At 41.4% G+C, this 16,925-nt stretch overlaps 1 protein-coding gene across 8 annotated transcripts in view; it reads left to right on the top strand.

Annotated features, from left to right (window-relative positions):
• Positions 1 to 16,925, top strand: part of CTBP2 (C-terminal binding protein 2) — a 240,759-nt gene that overhangs the window by 180,149 nt on the left and 43,685 nt on the right. For 7 of the 8 annotated variants that reach the window (XR_013233629.1, XM_077350054.1, XM_077350058.1 and 4 more), the window contains one exon: positions 16,002 to 16,156. Coding sequence is in view for 7 of the 8 variants with exons in the window: in XM_077350054.1 (XP_077206169.1) it covers positions 16,002 to 16,156 (155 nt within the window). In the remaining variant the exon portion in view is untranslated. Of the gene's footprint in view, positions 1 to 11,545; positions 11,820 to 16,001; positions 16,157 to 16,925 lie in introns of those variants that run through there. The other variant, XM_077350056.1, reaches the window with a different exon arrangement.

Genomic DNA, 16,925 nt, shown 5'->3' with positions numbered 1-16,925 from the left:
CGACTCCCTCCCCATGACAGGTGGCAGGCTGCTAGACTGGGGTGGGGGGAATGGTTATTATTTGCCACTAATCTTGTGGGTTTGATATGCTGGATTTTAATGAGGGTTTTACTGGGGTTTTGTTACCCACCATGAGTTGTTCTGGGAGTGGCAGTCTATACATCCAATCCAATAAATAAAATAAATACAATTGTGTGTACTTTAGAAAAACAGAATGGTCATCTGTTTTGTATATGGCCAGTTGTCAGTCTGAATATGGAGACAGTGCATTAAGAGTGACCAATGGTGACTTGGTCCCAGGCCTGAAGCCAGATTGAAAAAGGTCAGTGACAGATAATTTCATCCAGGAGAACCCTGAAAAGTTTACATACTAATGTTCCTGGAAACCTCTGGGAGATCCATTGAAACTCAGTGTGACTGCAGAAATACCCACAGTAAGCACTTTAAACATTGCAGCTGGAGTAGAGATAATTCACTCTGAGAACTTACCCTCTACTTGCATATTGGTAAATTTTTTAAAAAGTTTTTAGTAACCACATATGCCTAAAATATTTTAATCATATGTTCTTTTGTAATAAACTGAACCTGCAGTCTGCGGCCCGGTGCCGGGCCGCGAAGGCCATGGCGCCGGGCCACGGTTCCCTCTCCCCGCCCCCCCCCCGCAGTAAAAAACTTCTGAGGCCGCAAGCTTGTGGCCCGGGAAGATTCTTACTGCAGGAGGGCGGGGAGAGGGAATCGGGGTGTCCGGGAGGGGTCGCCGGAGGGACGGGGCCTTTGCCGGGAGCCCAGCCCGAGGGGGGCGCTGCCGTGCCTGCCTCCGGGCTCCTTCATCCTCCGCCTCTCGCCTCGGCCCCGCTGCCACTCCGCGCTCGGCTTCCGGTGTGGCCCAGCCATGTCGGGGCTGCTGGGCAAGCTGTTTGCGACGGGCCAGTGCGGGAAGGGCGCCGGGAAGGGGCCTTCTCCACAGGAGGCCATCCAGCGGCTCTAGGCGCGCATGAGCGAAAGTGCCACGCATGGCTCATGCGCTGCACGGCCACGCATGCGTGATGCGTGGGCGGGGCAGTTGCCCTGGCGGTCCCCAGCCGAAAAAAGGTTGGGGACCACTGGTTTAAATGACTGAAATTTAGTTGGGCATGTGTTAATTGAGAATAACCTTAGGATATAAGCCTAAAAGCACTTAGGATGATAGGTGATGGATTTTATTAGGGCAATAAATTATAGAAAATCATTAAGAGACAATAGCTTGCTGTATCCATGTAGCTACATGTGAGTTATGTCTCTCTAACCCTAGGCAAATCAGAAACATTTTCATATATTCCAGTATACGTTATTAGATAAATCTATAGTGAATTCTCACTTGCATCAGAACTGACTTCCATTTTTTGTGAGAAGAAAATATAACAGGGATGGAAAATACAAGCTTTTATGTTCATCATTTAATCTTGTGTATTTTATCCAAACTTTCCTCTTTGTAAATAAGATTGTGTGGCACTATGACCTACATCTGAGAATATTTTTGTCCCAGTTAACAACCCATACATTCTGATATAGATATGGTTCAGCTGTAATACTGAATTGTGGCTTAGCACTGTGTGAATAAGTGACTTTGGGGCAGCTTTGCCACCAGGGGCTTGGGACCAAGTGTGGAGATAAGTGTTCCTACCTGGCTCCCCAGCAAATGATGGCATTTGGACCCTGGCTTCAAAATGGGCGCTTGTTAGCATCTGGCTAGTTGGGGTGGAAGGCAGATCCTGAGTGAACCAGAAGGCCTATGATTTCACTGGAGTCCATTCCCAGAAGATTTAATGAACTGCTGTTGAAGTCTGGGCTTTTCAGTCTACATTGAATTCCCTGCCCTTGGTTTAGAATTTTTGTGGTGCCATGCCGCTTTACGTACAGTATGCTCAAGTCTCATATAACGATTATATCTTTAGTATGTCTGTGTATGAGCATGGTGTAGTGAGAGCGGCAGCTTTTAACCTGGCAAGCTGGGCTTGATTCGCCGCTCCTCCACATGCAGCCATCTGGGTGACTTTGGGATCACTACCCCCGGATAGTGCTGCTCTTGCGGAGCATTTCTATCAGAGCTCTCTCAGTCTCAAGTACCTCACAGGGTGTCTGTTGTGGGGAAAGTAAGGGAAGGCAATTGTAAGCCGCTTTGAGATTCCTTCGGGTAGTGAAAAGCGGGGTATAAAAACCAACTCTTCTTCATGTGCAAAGTCCTAAAACTAATCTACAAAATGAAAATACTGTGGGAGGTTTATTCTTCCCTTATGTAATATTTCCAGTAAATTTTGTTAGTGGCTTTTTTGAGGAGGGGGCAGAAATATTTTCCAACTTGCCATTTGAGGCAGAGTTTGTATCATGTGTATGCACCATCAGTATTTATGGAAAATAAGGCTAGATCCACAACAAAGAATATAGTTTTATGGATGTGCTATAAAGAAATGATAATGACGAGATGATATCTATGTTTTGAACATAATTTATTGTTTTTAATAATATTTTAACCTGCACTGAGCTATACTAGAATGACAGGTCAGAAAAATAAATATTTATTTATTTTTATTTCAAATTCTAAAAATACATGAAAATCTAAATAAAAGCTAGTTCTCATCACCCAGAGGACATCAAGGATGCTGTAAATCCCCCCACGCTCCCCCCCACTCTTTTAAATGGAGGGAAAGAACTGCAAAATCTTGAAATGAGGAAAGTTCTGTTGGATCATTACTTAAATGTTCCTAATGGTAACACTGGAAAATAAGTGCTGCATTCTGGGCCAGTCAAGGGTGAATATTATTATAGAAACTTGGTGACAGAAACTAAGGTGCTTCTGCCTTAGGGATGTCCTTGAAAATCATTACTTCCATTATTGTACTATATAGTTGTTGACTCCAGCGTACTCAGAATTCTGTGGACGAGTATTGATGCACTTCAAAGACAGAATGGCATTAAGGCTTACATTCTCATAAGGAGCCTTCTGGGGGTTCTTGTGAATGGGAATTGGACACCTGGGAGAATGTATCTCAGTTGCATTAAAGGTTTTTTAGCCAAGTGGCATATCCATGAAAAATGAGTTTCCTCTGCTGGTTTCAAGAGTGTTAGTGACCTGAAATTTAATTAGAAAATTTGAAGGACATCAAAATTTTATATATTTTAAATTATTGCACTTATCCTTGTAGGTACTCATTACAACCTTGAGTCAAAACACTACACTATCTTTCTATATATAATATGCAAATAAGTACATTTTTGCTTTTGTCAATACAATTGGGCCTCTCTGTTAAAAAATGTGAATTTATACCTTTTGAAAATGTCCTATTCTCTCTCTCTCTCTCTTTCTCTCTCTCTCACACACACACAATACTTACAGAAGGCCTGCCAGAGACAGATTATTTTGCAAATAATTATTTGTTGTAAATTATGTTATCCATGTTTTCTGTCACTGTTCTACTCCCACCCTTCACTGATCTAATCCTACGCAATGCGATAACCCAGTTCTATTTAAGACTAAATCTAATTTTGTTAGATGACACATTAAGATAATGCCTGTCAAGGATATTGTTAAGTCATATTAAAGCATAAAGCTGCAATCCTGAACTTAAGTTACACATACTTAATTCCTGCTTCTTTTTTAGGAATTTAAAAGTTTGGGATTGAGTGCAAAATTGCAGATTAAAATAAAGAAATGTACATTCTTTATTGGCTACTCCTTTTCGGCTAGTAGAACTGTAGAAACCTGATGTCTGTTGAAGATTTTACAGGCTATAGGCCACACCAACCATTTCTGAGAGACCTGGCCAAACTACCAGTTTGGTTGAGGACTAAGGATCGCCTTCCCTTCAAGACATTCTCTTCAATACATTCTCATGATCAAAGAATACACTTTGTGACTGGTATCCATGACTTGTGTGAATGAATATAAAAAATGCTTCATAATGATCATATAGGTATATTAAAGCTAGTTTTACGTTTACTGTTGACAGTACTGAGTGAGGCCAGTGATAAACACATGTTGGGACTCAGAAGATTCCCTAGAAGTAGGAAGTTGCGAAAAGCTATGTGAACAGAGGAGATGTTTTTGTTGGTTTAGGCAAACATACATCCTCCTTTTGGAAGGTTCCTTTAATTTATTGGTTCAGTCCTATGCAGCAAGTGAAAAAGAGCATGTCCTTCAAGCAAAAGCAGTCAGCTTGTGTGCTTGTTTCTTTGATTGTCTAGTATTGTTCAGTCTTTATTTGCACCCTTGCCATTGGAAAAGCTGGGGCATTGTTTCCACCATGACAAATGTTTTCTAAGAATTTATTTAATTTACAGTGGGATGGGGTCAGGCTTCTTAGGAGCTATAATAACGAACCATGTTGTGGTAGCCCAAGAGTATTTTCATCTGTGTGTGGAAGATCAGGAATTCAGTCATGACTTAAAATGTCTCTATGAACAAAGGTTTGCTATGTTGTTTGGGCAACATGAATTTCCATTTAAACTGTGTGAATTGGGGAACAATATTGCCTAGGTGTACAGGGTCCTAAAGCCATTATGAAAACTCATCACAAAAGTTGTTTTCTGGAATTTCTGGCTTACAGGTCTGTTTCTAACCTCTTCCCAGTTGTTTGGACACTTGGATCATAATCATAGACTTCTGTTTCTTTGTGAGTTGAAGGTAGGCAATATTCAGCTGTTCAAGGGCCTCCCCACCAAGGAACCACTGGGCTGGTGGAAGATGCCTGCTGTGGAAGGGAGAGGGGGTTGGCAGAAATTTTGACTACTTCAGCATATAGATATCCTGTGGTGAATCCAGTAAGCTATGATGGAACAAAATGTACTTGTAGAATTATTATCTTCCTCAAAACTTGTCCTTCTTTCTTTCTTTCTTTCTTTCTTTCTTTCTTTCTTTCTTTCTTTCTTTCTTTCTTTCTTTCTTTCTTTCTTTCTTTCTTTCTTTTTGACAGCTTCCCAGATTTTTGGAAATAATCCTTCTTCTTTTTGCCCCCCTACCCTACCCCATCTACCTTACCAAGTCAATAACTACTTGCAAACTGTAGTCATGGCTGCTACATTTGATGTTGATGTACATTTATGGTGTGCAAAGTGTCATGTAACCCCCCCCCCCATCCCAGGTCCTGACTAGGCTACATGCCTGCAACATCCTGGATGAGCATTCCAGGTTCATGACACAAAGTTAGCTCCAGAATGGCTCTCTCGCTGATATTCACCATGTGAATGTAAGGATGATGAGATCATGCCTGTTTCAAATTATGCATGGTTTATTATTGTTATGCTAGTGTAGAATTTCCTGGGAAAGCTATTATCAACCCCCTGTCCTTGTAGAAAGTTGTTTATATTTGCCAAAAATAATGGTACGCATTTTGTATCAGTTCTTTTCTGCCTTTAACCAATGGAATCATTTGACAAAGAGCAGCATATACATCTGATAAATTGGTCCTTCTTTAAGTTGCAGTCCTGTTCATAGCTAGTTAGCTTAAGTTTCATTGAAATGAATAGACTAGAAGTTGCCTAACTGCACACAGGATTGCAGTTCTGATATTGTTCTATTATGCTGAGATTGCTATCTTTTAATAATTAAGTGATTAAGTGAGGGATTATGAATTTTCAGCTTGACAGTATAAATCCTGCTAGTATTTTCTCACAGATAAACAATGGTGTGTTATTACAGTTCTTAAGTCCATTGAAACTAGCTTTTTCAAGTACACTCAGGGAGCAAATAACTAAAATCAGCTGCATTCAGCAGAACATTCAAAAAACAGATAATGTGGAAATAGGTTATTTTCCCCAACTTCATATTCTGGCAAATATCATAAGATTTATTTGTGAGATTTGGGGAGCAGAGTAGAACACCCAACCTTCTTCCCATCTGTGTTTTTCTTCTTTATAAATATTTATAATCCGTTATGTATTAACTTTAAATTATTCTGAACACTTGATGAATAATATTCTTGGCCATTGAAGAACAGGAAACCAGACAACAAAGCTGGTCAAAGGTTGAGCCAGCAAATACTTCTTCCAAGTATTGGTAAATGACATCTCTCCCTAGTAACTGGCACTGCTTTGGCCAGAAGCCAGGTCTTTATTTTAATGATCCTGTTCGAGTTAGATTTTTTTTAATCATTTTCATTTGTGCCTATCATTGGTTGCTTCTCATAGCCTTCGAGGCTTGCTCTTCTGCTCAGAGGCTAACTGGGATGGAACTTCATGGCAAGTCCATCTTGCCTGATCTTACCTACAATCTCACTTGGCAATCAGTGGATACCATAAGTAGTGCAAAGAAGTTGGAATTTTCCTGAACTGTACCTTATATGTTATAGCAGCAAATGAATATCTGGAACCACTCAGTGAGCAGTATCATATTTGGTTAAGGGATAAGTGGGTGGAGAGTGGGCGGGGCCAGTCTAGGTAAGGGGCCAATCGGAAGGCACGAAGCCCCTCACCAGGACAGACAAGAGCATAGAGGCTGAAACCTTCCCTTGATGTTGCTCCTGGCTCTGAGATTAGTACCTCTGAATGTGGAGGTTGTACCAAAAAAAAAAAAAAAAACCCTGACCAAATTGATGCTGACATAGCTGGGACTTTTCCTTCTGCTGGCTGATTTTCTGTTCTTCTTAGTATCCTTACCTTTTTCATAATGGTCTGCAGGGGGGGGGGGTAGAAGTTAATGAAAAGCCCCCCCACACACACACACACACACACATCATTTGGGCAGCAAAAATCCTTTCTGTTCTATACTACTTATATTATGCACCTGCACATAATACTAGTACTTGCCCAACTCATCTTTTTTCCCTCTCCCATAGCATGTAGTAAATTGTATCATTGCATTGAGAGATTCTCTACCTCTACACCTCTTTATTGATGCTGTTTGTGATTTAATAGATTATATTAACAGAAAGAAGAAAAGGATTAGCAAGTCTATAGGTACAGTCAATATAGATAATGTCAGCCTTAATAATGGCAGAAACAGAGCAGTGTTTACTTAGCATAATGAAGGCACCACTCGAGTTTGCCTTCTTCCCATTCCTATCAACACGCTTGAAGAGACTCAAGAATTTCAAAAGGTAGGAAAGCAGAACTTACTTTTATGTATCCCATGCTGATCTGGAAAAATACAATCAGTCAGGCTTCATGTTTTTTAAATGTTAAAAAAAATTCAAAACTGTTATTGTTTTCATTTTAAATTTATGAAGTTGTTAAGATGTGACAGCTCATTAGTATGTAGTGCTTTTTGATTTTTTAGATTTTTAAGAAAAAGGGCCCTGAGAACTGTCTTTCCCAAAACTTTCTCATTGCATTCCCCTTAGTCATTCCCCTTATTCTACTCCAGAGCTTCCCAGTTTAACTATCCCATCTTAGATTACTCTGGGGCAGGAGTGGTCTCCTGAGGTCCATGACCATGGACTACAATTACCATGAGCCCTTATCAGCATACTGGCAGGGGTCATGGTAATTGTATCCATTGACATCTGGAGAGCCACAGTTTGGCCACTCCTGCTCTAGGGAGAAAAGTATTGAACACAGAAACACTATGCTACTGGAACTTTGTGAAAAGCAATTCAAGAGAAAGAAATTTTCACCCATTTCTGTTTATTGCTTGAATAAAAGTTCTACTGTTCTTCATATATGCTTCAGAAGATACTACAGGATCAAACAGCATCTTCTTTCAGTTTCCAGAAGCTGTACGTGTTAGCAATTTTCCTTAGTGAAACAAATCCACCAGTCATGATTTCTCTTCAAGAAGTGCAGTAAGCCAGTAGGTCCTTAAAATTAATTTGGTTTTCCTCCATCTTTGAGTTTTCATTTTAATATTCTTCCTGAGTGGTTAGAATGAGTTATATGAAGTGGACTGACATTTGCTGTTGAAACCGTTTTAAAATTCATAGTGTAGACTATGTGTTTAATTATGTCATACTGGAGAAAAAATGAAGCATACAATTCTAAGAATATTTTATTTCCTGTCAACCTTTTCTATTATCTTGGGTTTTTGTCTAGTCCCTTTCCCGTTGTCAAAAAGAGCAGTAGGACTTTGATTAGGAATTAGGTCTACTCCTGTTATATTCTCATGAGTATAATCATAGCAGCATTTTTGCCAAAACAAGAATGTGGATTATTCAGATATTAATGAAATAATCCCTTTGGCCTTTGCTATATAAGATCGTGCTTCATTTTTACATAGAGGAGGGGCTGTGGCCCACTGGAGCAGCGCTTGGCAGGCAGAAGATTACAGGTTCAATCCCTGGGATCTTGACTTGAAAGCATGAAGTAGTAGATATGAAAGATCTACACCTGAAATTCTGGAGAGCCGCTGCCATTCTGAGTAGACAATGAGGTGATGTACCAAGGATTTGAATTAGTATAAAGCAACTTAACGTGTTCCTCGGTGAGTTACCACCAACATGAGATAGTAGTTCTTGACATTCTGAGATTCTTGAATGCAAATCAACATTCATTACCAATCTTCTGTGCAGGAACAGGCCTATCATCGGAGAGGTCTATTCCCTATCCACCTAACTATCTGAAAATCCAGATTGCAGTCTTTCAATTTATCCATCAGAACATCATTTTATTTGTGGCTCATCTTTCTCTCTACTGGAGTATGATCGCTACTGTGAATTAGACTTAATCCAGTCTTCTGAGTTGACCCTCCACCCAAAAAGTTCAATTTCTAGATCAGGTTATAGTGTCTTGAGCATGTAGTATGTTCAGGGCAGTGAGCTTGCTGGGAAGTCAAGTGGTTAGATGTTTCCTCAGTCATGATTGAAGGCAGTTGCCTTGCTTCATACGTGGTTTCACCCAACAATGTGGTTAGGGGTTCAAGTCAGCTTGCTGACTATATTCCCTTCTGTGAATGAACATACTGGCCTATCCCACTTACTTTGTGGTACAAGAAGAATTTGTAAGTATACTCTACAAACCTTTACATTTCTCATTATTTATATTGTATCCCCTTTCCTTTATGTTGGTTTATCGTAATATAGTCTTGTTTTAAAGTTGTTCACGTTGCTTGTTAGAAAGCTGCTTGTCTTAGGCAGGGGAGGTCTCTATGATGGATCAAGAGCCACGGGTTGAGGTATGAACTGTGTTCCCAAGCCTTAAAGGCTGCTTTCACATGGAGGATTTGTTCTGTCCTGGCTCTTACATTGCCAGTTGGGTTTTTATGGGAGCATCCACATAACATAATCTTCTAACCAGTCTTTTATTTATACCCCACTTTTCTACCTGAGGGGAACCCAAGATGGTTTATTGCCTCATTCTTCACTTCTTCATTTTATCCTCACAAGAATGACACTTTGAATTTGGTAGGCTGATTGGAAGTGACTGACCCAAGATCACCCAGTGCATTTTTACAACAGGTTTCAAACCGGGGTCTCCAAGATCTGAAGTTCTTAACTGCTAAGTCATGCCATCTTTCTTCCATCCCCTACTGGGTTTTCACCTAAGTTGCTCCAGTGTTTCAGAATCTGATTTGAGTCAACATCAGAAAATTCCCAATTATGCCTGACGTCGCTGCCATTCAGGGCCCAGCCCAGCCCAGCCCAGGGCCATGGAAGGCCCACGTTATAGAAACGTGGTAACTTCTGCAGCTTCCTGGATGCTACGGGTGCCTGCAGGGACTGCGGCAGGCTGGCGCTGTGCATAATTGCCAGTGCGGGCCTTTTGGCCCGCCCAGCCCCGACCTACAGTGTCCCTGCAGGGACACCGCACACCCCTGTGGGCTCAGCAGAGCCACGGAGCCAGCAGGGGCATCCCCCTGCCCCCGCCCAAGTGTGTGGAAGGGGGCCACCTCCCCCACTCCCCCAGCCCCTCCCCATCTCCCTCCCACTGGCCACTGCCGCTTATCCTACTGGCCCCGGCGCAAAGCACATGTGCACATGCTATGCCTGGGCAGCCCCACAAACCCTGTCCCTGTACGTTCACGGAGAATGGTGAGTCATCCTGCCACGGCACGGCGGCAGCACAGAGTAGCTGCCGCCATGCATAAAGGGTCTGTGAATAGGCAGGGTCAGATTTCCAAACCTTCTTCTCCACATCCAGCTCAAGTTTTCTGTCCCAGTCTCCATTCACCTGCCATTTCCCACTCATCTCTGTCATCAATGCACTTTTCTTCTGGTTCTTAAAAAAATCTGTAGTGTATATCACTAGAGCATCATAATACTGTTGCAATATAAACAATTCCATTTTTTTTAAAGCTGGCAGAAACGAGATGGGCAAAAATGAGGGGGCTGGAAGCTGCGGGCATGAGGGAAACTTTTGTAGAATACCTCCATGGCTTTGCTGCCACCATAAATGCCCCTGCACTTGCAGTGGCAATGAGTGCATAGTGAGAAATTGTTCCTGAATAGCAGCAGCCAAGACATCAAAGCTAAGATCATTTCGATGAGACCAACTCCATGCTGTGTCTGTTTTGTAAACACGTCACAGTTGATCTCATTGTTGCTAGAACAGCCAACATGAGGAGTAGATTTTGCCATTTTCCAGTGCCCATTTCAGCCATGTGGTTGATTCAAAAGTGAGACTGTCATGTAAAGTGGAACCTAGGGAGCAGGAAAGATACTCCAGTATAATTTAGCCCCCTTGGGCTGAGAAATAGGATAACCCCAGAGCCAAGAGGTGGATCTGAGGGTTACAATTCCTTGAGGATTCATCCCAGGTGTCCTGCACTCTTTTCTCTTGTACCTGACACCTGCAAGACATCTATGGACTGTGTGTGTGCATTCCTGTGCTGATTTCCACTAATCCAAATATGAGCCAGAGGAAATATCAGTTTCAGTACAGGCACCACAATCCAGATGAGGCAATACTGAGAAACCATTGCACCCAAATTTCACACAATTTTTTTCATCCACAGATTTCTTCCTGCACTTCTGCTTTAGCTTTTAAATCACACAGTGTAGGAAGCTGCCATCTGGCTTGCAGCCTTCTGCTGTTCTCAACAGCCTTCCACTCCTTCCTCATCCTTTCAAATACTGTTAAATTTTTATTTTCTCTTGGAGGGAAAATATCAGCAAACTGACACAGATGTCACAACGAACACTCAACTCAGCCCCGGTTTCTCCATGCAAAGTCCTGCTGACTGGAGCATCTGTGTTGCCACTCACAAAATGTGCCCCACAAGCAGAAATAGTGAAATGTATTAGGGTGGGTGGGCTCTGTCCAAAGCCCCGTCTTGTTTTTGTTGCTGAAGGCTAAAGATGCAACCTCAGAAGGCACCCTCTGCACTGCCATAACATGCTTGACTTGTACTAATGAAATACGTACGATGGGAGGGCACTGATTAAATATGTCTGGAACGAACAGGGAAATGAGACAAATTTGTGAGGCAATTATTTTGGTGGAGGAGGTCCATGACACATACAAATCTTTTGGTGTACACAATGTAAGCCTGTGAGTGGGGGTGGGTTGGCCAGCAGTACTCACATGATTTTATTCAAGGGCTTGGGAGAGAGCTTTGATTAGTTAAAAGCTGCAGTGAGATCTGGAGGGGAGTTCTTGAAAAGAGTTTGGAGCTGCCCAGAGGTGACTCTAACTCCTCCAGCAATTTTCAGACTATTCTTCTGTGGCAGGACAAAAGTCTTCTATTTTCCCTCCCATGTTCAAAGAGACATTTGTCTCGAGACTTTGCAGCTGTGGGGATGCTTGTTTGAAGATACCCCCTCGTAGAGGAGAACGAGTCGGCACACCGAGCACTGTGGTGTAGTATTTTATACCCTCCCTCTCTCCCTCCCTCTTCTCCTTCCTCCTCCTCCTCCTCCAGCACCACCATGTGCAGTTTTTCATGAGAAGAAGAATGTGGAGTCAACATTTTCCAGGCAAGGGGAAATTTCCTGTTTTCTTTTCTGTTTGTTTAATAAAGTGTGGCGATGACTTGCCAGAACTGTAGCGACTTTTGTTGCAAACTAGTAATTCAAGGAATGCTTGGCTTACGTCTTGTTATACTTTTTTTTAATACGTTGCCTGAGAAGATATTTAACCCCCCCTCCTTTTTTAAAAAATAAAAAAAATAAAAGAATAAAACGGGGGAGGGGAAAGAAACTGTGACATAGTGAGATTAATAAGAATTAGGCAAATGGCTTCTTCTGCTTTGTTTTGCTGAGATCGTACCAGCCGTCTTGCGGCCACACAAAGACTGCCATTTACCAGGGAGTACTCCCTAATTCTCTTGGCAGGGGTGCCATTGGAATCGGATACAAGTGGGTGGCAATGGGGAGGAACCGCCAAAGAGGACAAGCAGTCTTTGTGTTGAGTTGGTTTTTTTTAATGCAACAAAAGCACTTTATACACTGAGCTGGGCGCAACAAGCTGTGCAGCTTGAGAGTCGGGGTGGAGCAGTTTGGAGTTCTCAGTATACATAGTGGGCTCTCCCCCACCCTCTCCCTTAAAAGCTCTCTGCTGAAACATTGGCTCAATTCCAGAGAGCTGGAAGTGCCAGAAAATATTTAACGAACAATGCTTCTTGCAACTTGCTCGATACTGGAAAGCTCTGGGGAAAGAAAGAAAACAGCATCTTAATTTTGAAAACACCTTGATGATAATGTGGTCATAAAATTAAATTCTTCCTCCTATTGTAAACTCCATTCTTTATTAGCAATGAGCTCTCCGTGAGTAGAATGAAGTGTTTTTCCAATTCTGGCCCTTTCTTAGTTGTATTAGTGAATTAATTTGTGTGTTTAAAATACCAGGTGGAGGGGCTCCTCCATATACCGGACAGATTTGATGGTTGGTGTAGAAACAGTATAAAAATAGGGTGATACAGGAGGAGAAAGCTTTAAAGCAAGTCACACAGAAGTCCTAGGAAATATGCTTAGGATTGTCGCCAAAGTCATTGAGTTTTGTCTCATGGTAATTTCAGTGACATTTGCACACAGAGCCACAATGATGCAACTCATGAAGGTGAACTCATTCATTTAAATTTTCTTTAGCAATCTTACCATGCAATCCCAAACACAGTGACTTAGAATTGACTAAGTCAATTGTAGTCAATGGGTTAAGAAGGCTGTAACCCTGGGTTTATGTTTCAGTATAGTATGTCAGTGTAATGGCCCTAGGGCTATAATTTACAGAGCTGTAAAAGTTTTCTATAAATGTACCTTTTTTTAGTGTCTAAGTAGTTCTGGAAAGGAGGGAGTCAAATGTTTCAGATAATGCAGTTGGGGAAATAGAAATTTACTATGCAGTGACTTCCAGACTACAACTCTATCAACCTTCTTAATTGAAATGTAATTACTAAGGACATCCTGTTCTGTGTTGTTCCCTTTCCAAACTGTGGTTTCTGTCAAGTTGAAATAATTAGCCCTATCCAGTCTTTTGAGTCCCTTAAATGTTTAGCTGCATTCCCCTCTAACATTTATCCTTGGCAAATGACAGCTCTTTTTTATTATTCGAAGTGCCTTGTCCTTGTCCTAGAATCCTGACTCATCAGCCATGGGCAGTATGCAAACGTTTGCCACAATCCCTAGCTGACAGAGACCCAGATAAAGTTGTCTTGGGATGGTAGGGAAAAAAGGCTGCATTTCTCTTAATCTGCAGAATCATAAACCGCCCTGAGGGCGGTATATATAAATATATATAAATATAAATAGCATTGGGTAAAAAGTTTTAGGTGCCAGACAAGCTTTTAGAGCCGCCGCCACCACCACTACCACCACCACCGTATGTTACGGTTTTTGAAAAGCATCCACCAATCCCCAACAGCATTTTCCTGCAGCTCTTGGGAACCACACTCTGAATATAACTTGCTGGAAAATGTGGAAACTAATACACAATGCAGCCAGCAATATCAGTCTGAGACCAAGGTCCTGATGGGGCTCTAGGTTTGTTTTCCCCTCCCATTAGTTTCCATATTCTGCCTTTGACAGTAACAACGCGAGGCTGTCATTAAAAGTGATATTCTGAATTCTAGAAAATGCATATCAGAGAAAGCAATCAGTGCACAATTGGACTGCTTTCTTAAACAAAGGAAAGGGTTAATCTGGGCAAAGAATAACGATTTGGGTATGGATTGCAAGCCTTTTTGTTTTATGCTTTCTTTCCTCCCCTCCCCCTTTTAATCCTAGTTATCTGCTTAGGGCAAGCTTCTTTTGCTTATCCAAATCATCTCAGCCCTCTGCCCTGCATGAAATGCTGCAAGAATCATTACTTTCAAGTAGATGTACAAGTATGAATCAAGAAATGTGAATATTTGTTCTCGTTTTGCAAATATTTCATTTCACTTTCCTCTACTATTCCCCTTTCTGTGTCATTCCAAGTGACTTACAGCCAGACCCATTTAAAATAAGCAGCAGGGTTTGGAATCAATGAGTATCTGGGAGTGTCAAAAATGGTGGCAACCAGCAGATAGATCCCATCACTTTGTGCTGCTCCTGTTTGTCCAGTGAAAGAGCCTGCCTGCAAAATTAGACACAAACTCATCTCTGGTGGTCCTCAGAAGAGAAACAAATGGAATGAACTAGCGTAGATAATCCATATTTCCTCTTATCATCATATTGTATATGCTGCACAAGTAGTACTATGAAAGCAACATCATATAGCCACCTGGATAGAAACACCAATTTCTTATTCTCTCTTGTGAATCCGTTGTGGTGTTTTATCTTAGATGCTGTCTGTTTCCCTTTGGCATTTCTTTTGATACTCTTCATCTCTCAGAGTAAGATGTTGGGACGCCTTCTCAAAAGCTTTGAGTCAATGATTTGAATTTTTAGCCTGCAGTTCTTTGAGCTCTGCCTTTTTGCCTTCAGTTGTTTTCACAAATGATGCTAAATATGCTTCTGATATATCCACCTTTGATTAAGAATACTGAGAAATGCTGCCATTCAGTCAAGTTGTACAGGAAATGCTGATTGTATTAGTTTTCTGTTATGTCTTGTAGAATTACAAGTGTTGATCCTTGTTAGGAATTTATAACTCCCTGTGAATTTAAATGATTCATGGATTGCATTGTACAAATACCATTTCCCTTGGATTTTCTGAGCCCTTGTTTATCAAACCCATGATCCTAAGTGACTCTTCCATGAGAATTTAGGGGAGTCGGAATAGCATCCCTCAGGGCAGCACTTTTAGCAGTGGCTTCTGCTGTTGTTAATACCTAACCTATGTGAAATGGAGACCTGACTGTTTATGGACATGCTCAGGGGACTGAGCTGGTTGGTGGTGCTCACAACAGTTTGTGGAACACATTATAAAGGTACAAACCTTGACCAAGTGAAGAAATTCAGGCTGGGATCCAAATATTGATTTAAGCAAGCCCAGGATTTGTACGCATTCAGTAGGAGTTTTTATTTTGTTCCTTTCAAGCTAACCCTCTTGCCATTTCCCAGACTGCTTATAAAACTGCCTTCTGTTTCCAAAACAGTTTTCTATATAGTATGGGGGACAAAGTGTGTGTGTGAGATGTATCTTGATACAAATAGTTCTTGAAAGTCACTGTCTTTAAAACTTTCCTAAATGGTGTGAAAATCATTTTCTTCCCATTTGAAGGAGAGGGCGTGCTTAATCATTAGTTCTAACAATCTGCCAAGACAATTATAACCTGTGTGTCAGTTTACCACTTTGATGCACCAATCCCTCTTGAGTGAGTAGTACCATGGCTTCTTTTGTTCTTTGCAATCAGCTGTTCTGTTTTAGCATCCTCAAAAGGCCATTCCACTAAGAGCACAGGATTTAAATAATGTAGATAAACACATTATTTAATATATATCTGTCGTGTTTCTACTGACAAAGAGGTGGATATAAGTTTCCAGTGCATGACCTGGTTGCTTCTAGTGGCATTGAAAAGTGTGGATAGATCTGATATTTGCCTAGATGGGACACCAGTGGGAGTCCCATGCAAACTGCTAAGCTATGCAAATGTAGATTGAAGTAAAAGTATAATAAAGGATCTTGGAAAATAAGCTAGTTGTATCCCCCTCCAGCAACTTTCACTAAGCTTGAGGTAAAGCTATGTTTATCAGTGGTGGTTTAAGGCAATATAACACTTGTGTTCCATTTGGTTCCAGGTATTCGCCCACAAATAATGAATGGCCCTATGCATCCTCGCCCCTTGGTGGCTTTACTAGATGGAAGGGATTGTACTGTGGAGATGCCAATTTTGAAAGACTTGGCCACTGTCGCATTCTGTGATGCACAATCAACTCAGGAAATCCATGAAAAGGTAAGGAGAATTAATGGCTTTGTCTTCTTTGGAATTTGTATAAGAGGAGAAATCTGAGTATCCAGCTTTTAATGGCTTATTACCAAATTAGATTTCTGCCAGAGGTGTTGCGCCCTAGAAAAAGAATATGGTTACATCTGAATTGGTTGATATTTAGCAGCTTAGCAGGTGCTTCCTGGGCTGATCGCCAACGTGAGAGGGATCTGAAATCAGCACATAGGTAACATTTTGATAATGCAGCAGAACGGAATGCTGTGTCTGAGCCTGCTTAGAAGCACCAATAAAGCCTTGTTCTTTTTTATTCATTTGCTCACATTCCTGGAATGAAGAGGTTCTGCTTTCCACATCAAGAAAGGCTCACGTTGGTAGAGAGCAGAGCCCTGACTCCTTCTGCTCCTTACATTTCATCCCTCTACGCTTGGCTTCAGTGCCAGTAGTGATACCAGCTCTGGAGCAAAGTGCCTGAGTAACCAGAGCACAAGGAAGCAGGGGGTGGAAAATAGAGGGGGATATAGATGTGTGTGTTCTCTTTATACACAAACAGCGGAGATGCGTGATTACAAAGATATAGCTGTTCCTTCAACAAATACTTTGTCCCTGACTGCAATTCCAGACTGGCTATTGTGTGCACCGTGACAAAGTCAACACAAAAATCAACAATCCTGTTCTTATACATTAGGAAGTTATTTTACATTCTTGTAAAATTCTATCTGCTTTGTTATGAGAGATTGTAAAAACAGATTACCATTTAATATGGTTGGTTACATCC

The sequence above is a fragment of the Paroedura picta genome, chromosome 8 (assembly GCF_049243985.1).
Source record: "Paroedura picta isolate Pp20150507F chromosome 8, Ppicta_v3.0, whole genome shotgun sequence".
NCBI lineage: Eukaryota > Metazoa > Chordata > Lepidosauria > Squamata > Gekkonidae > Paroedura > Paroedura picta.
Note: the sequence above shows the minus strand (reverse complement) of the source record. Positions and strands in the feature narration are given on the sequence as shown.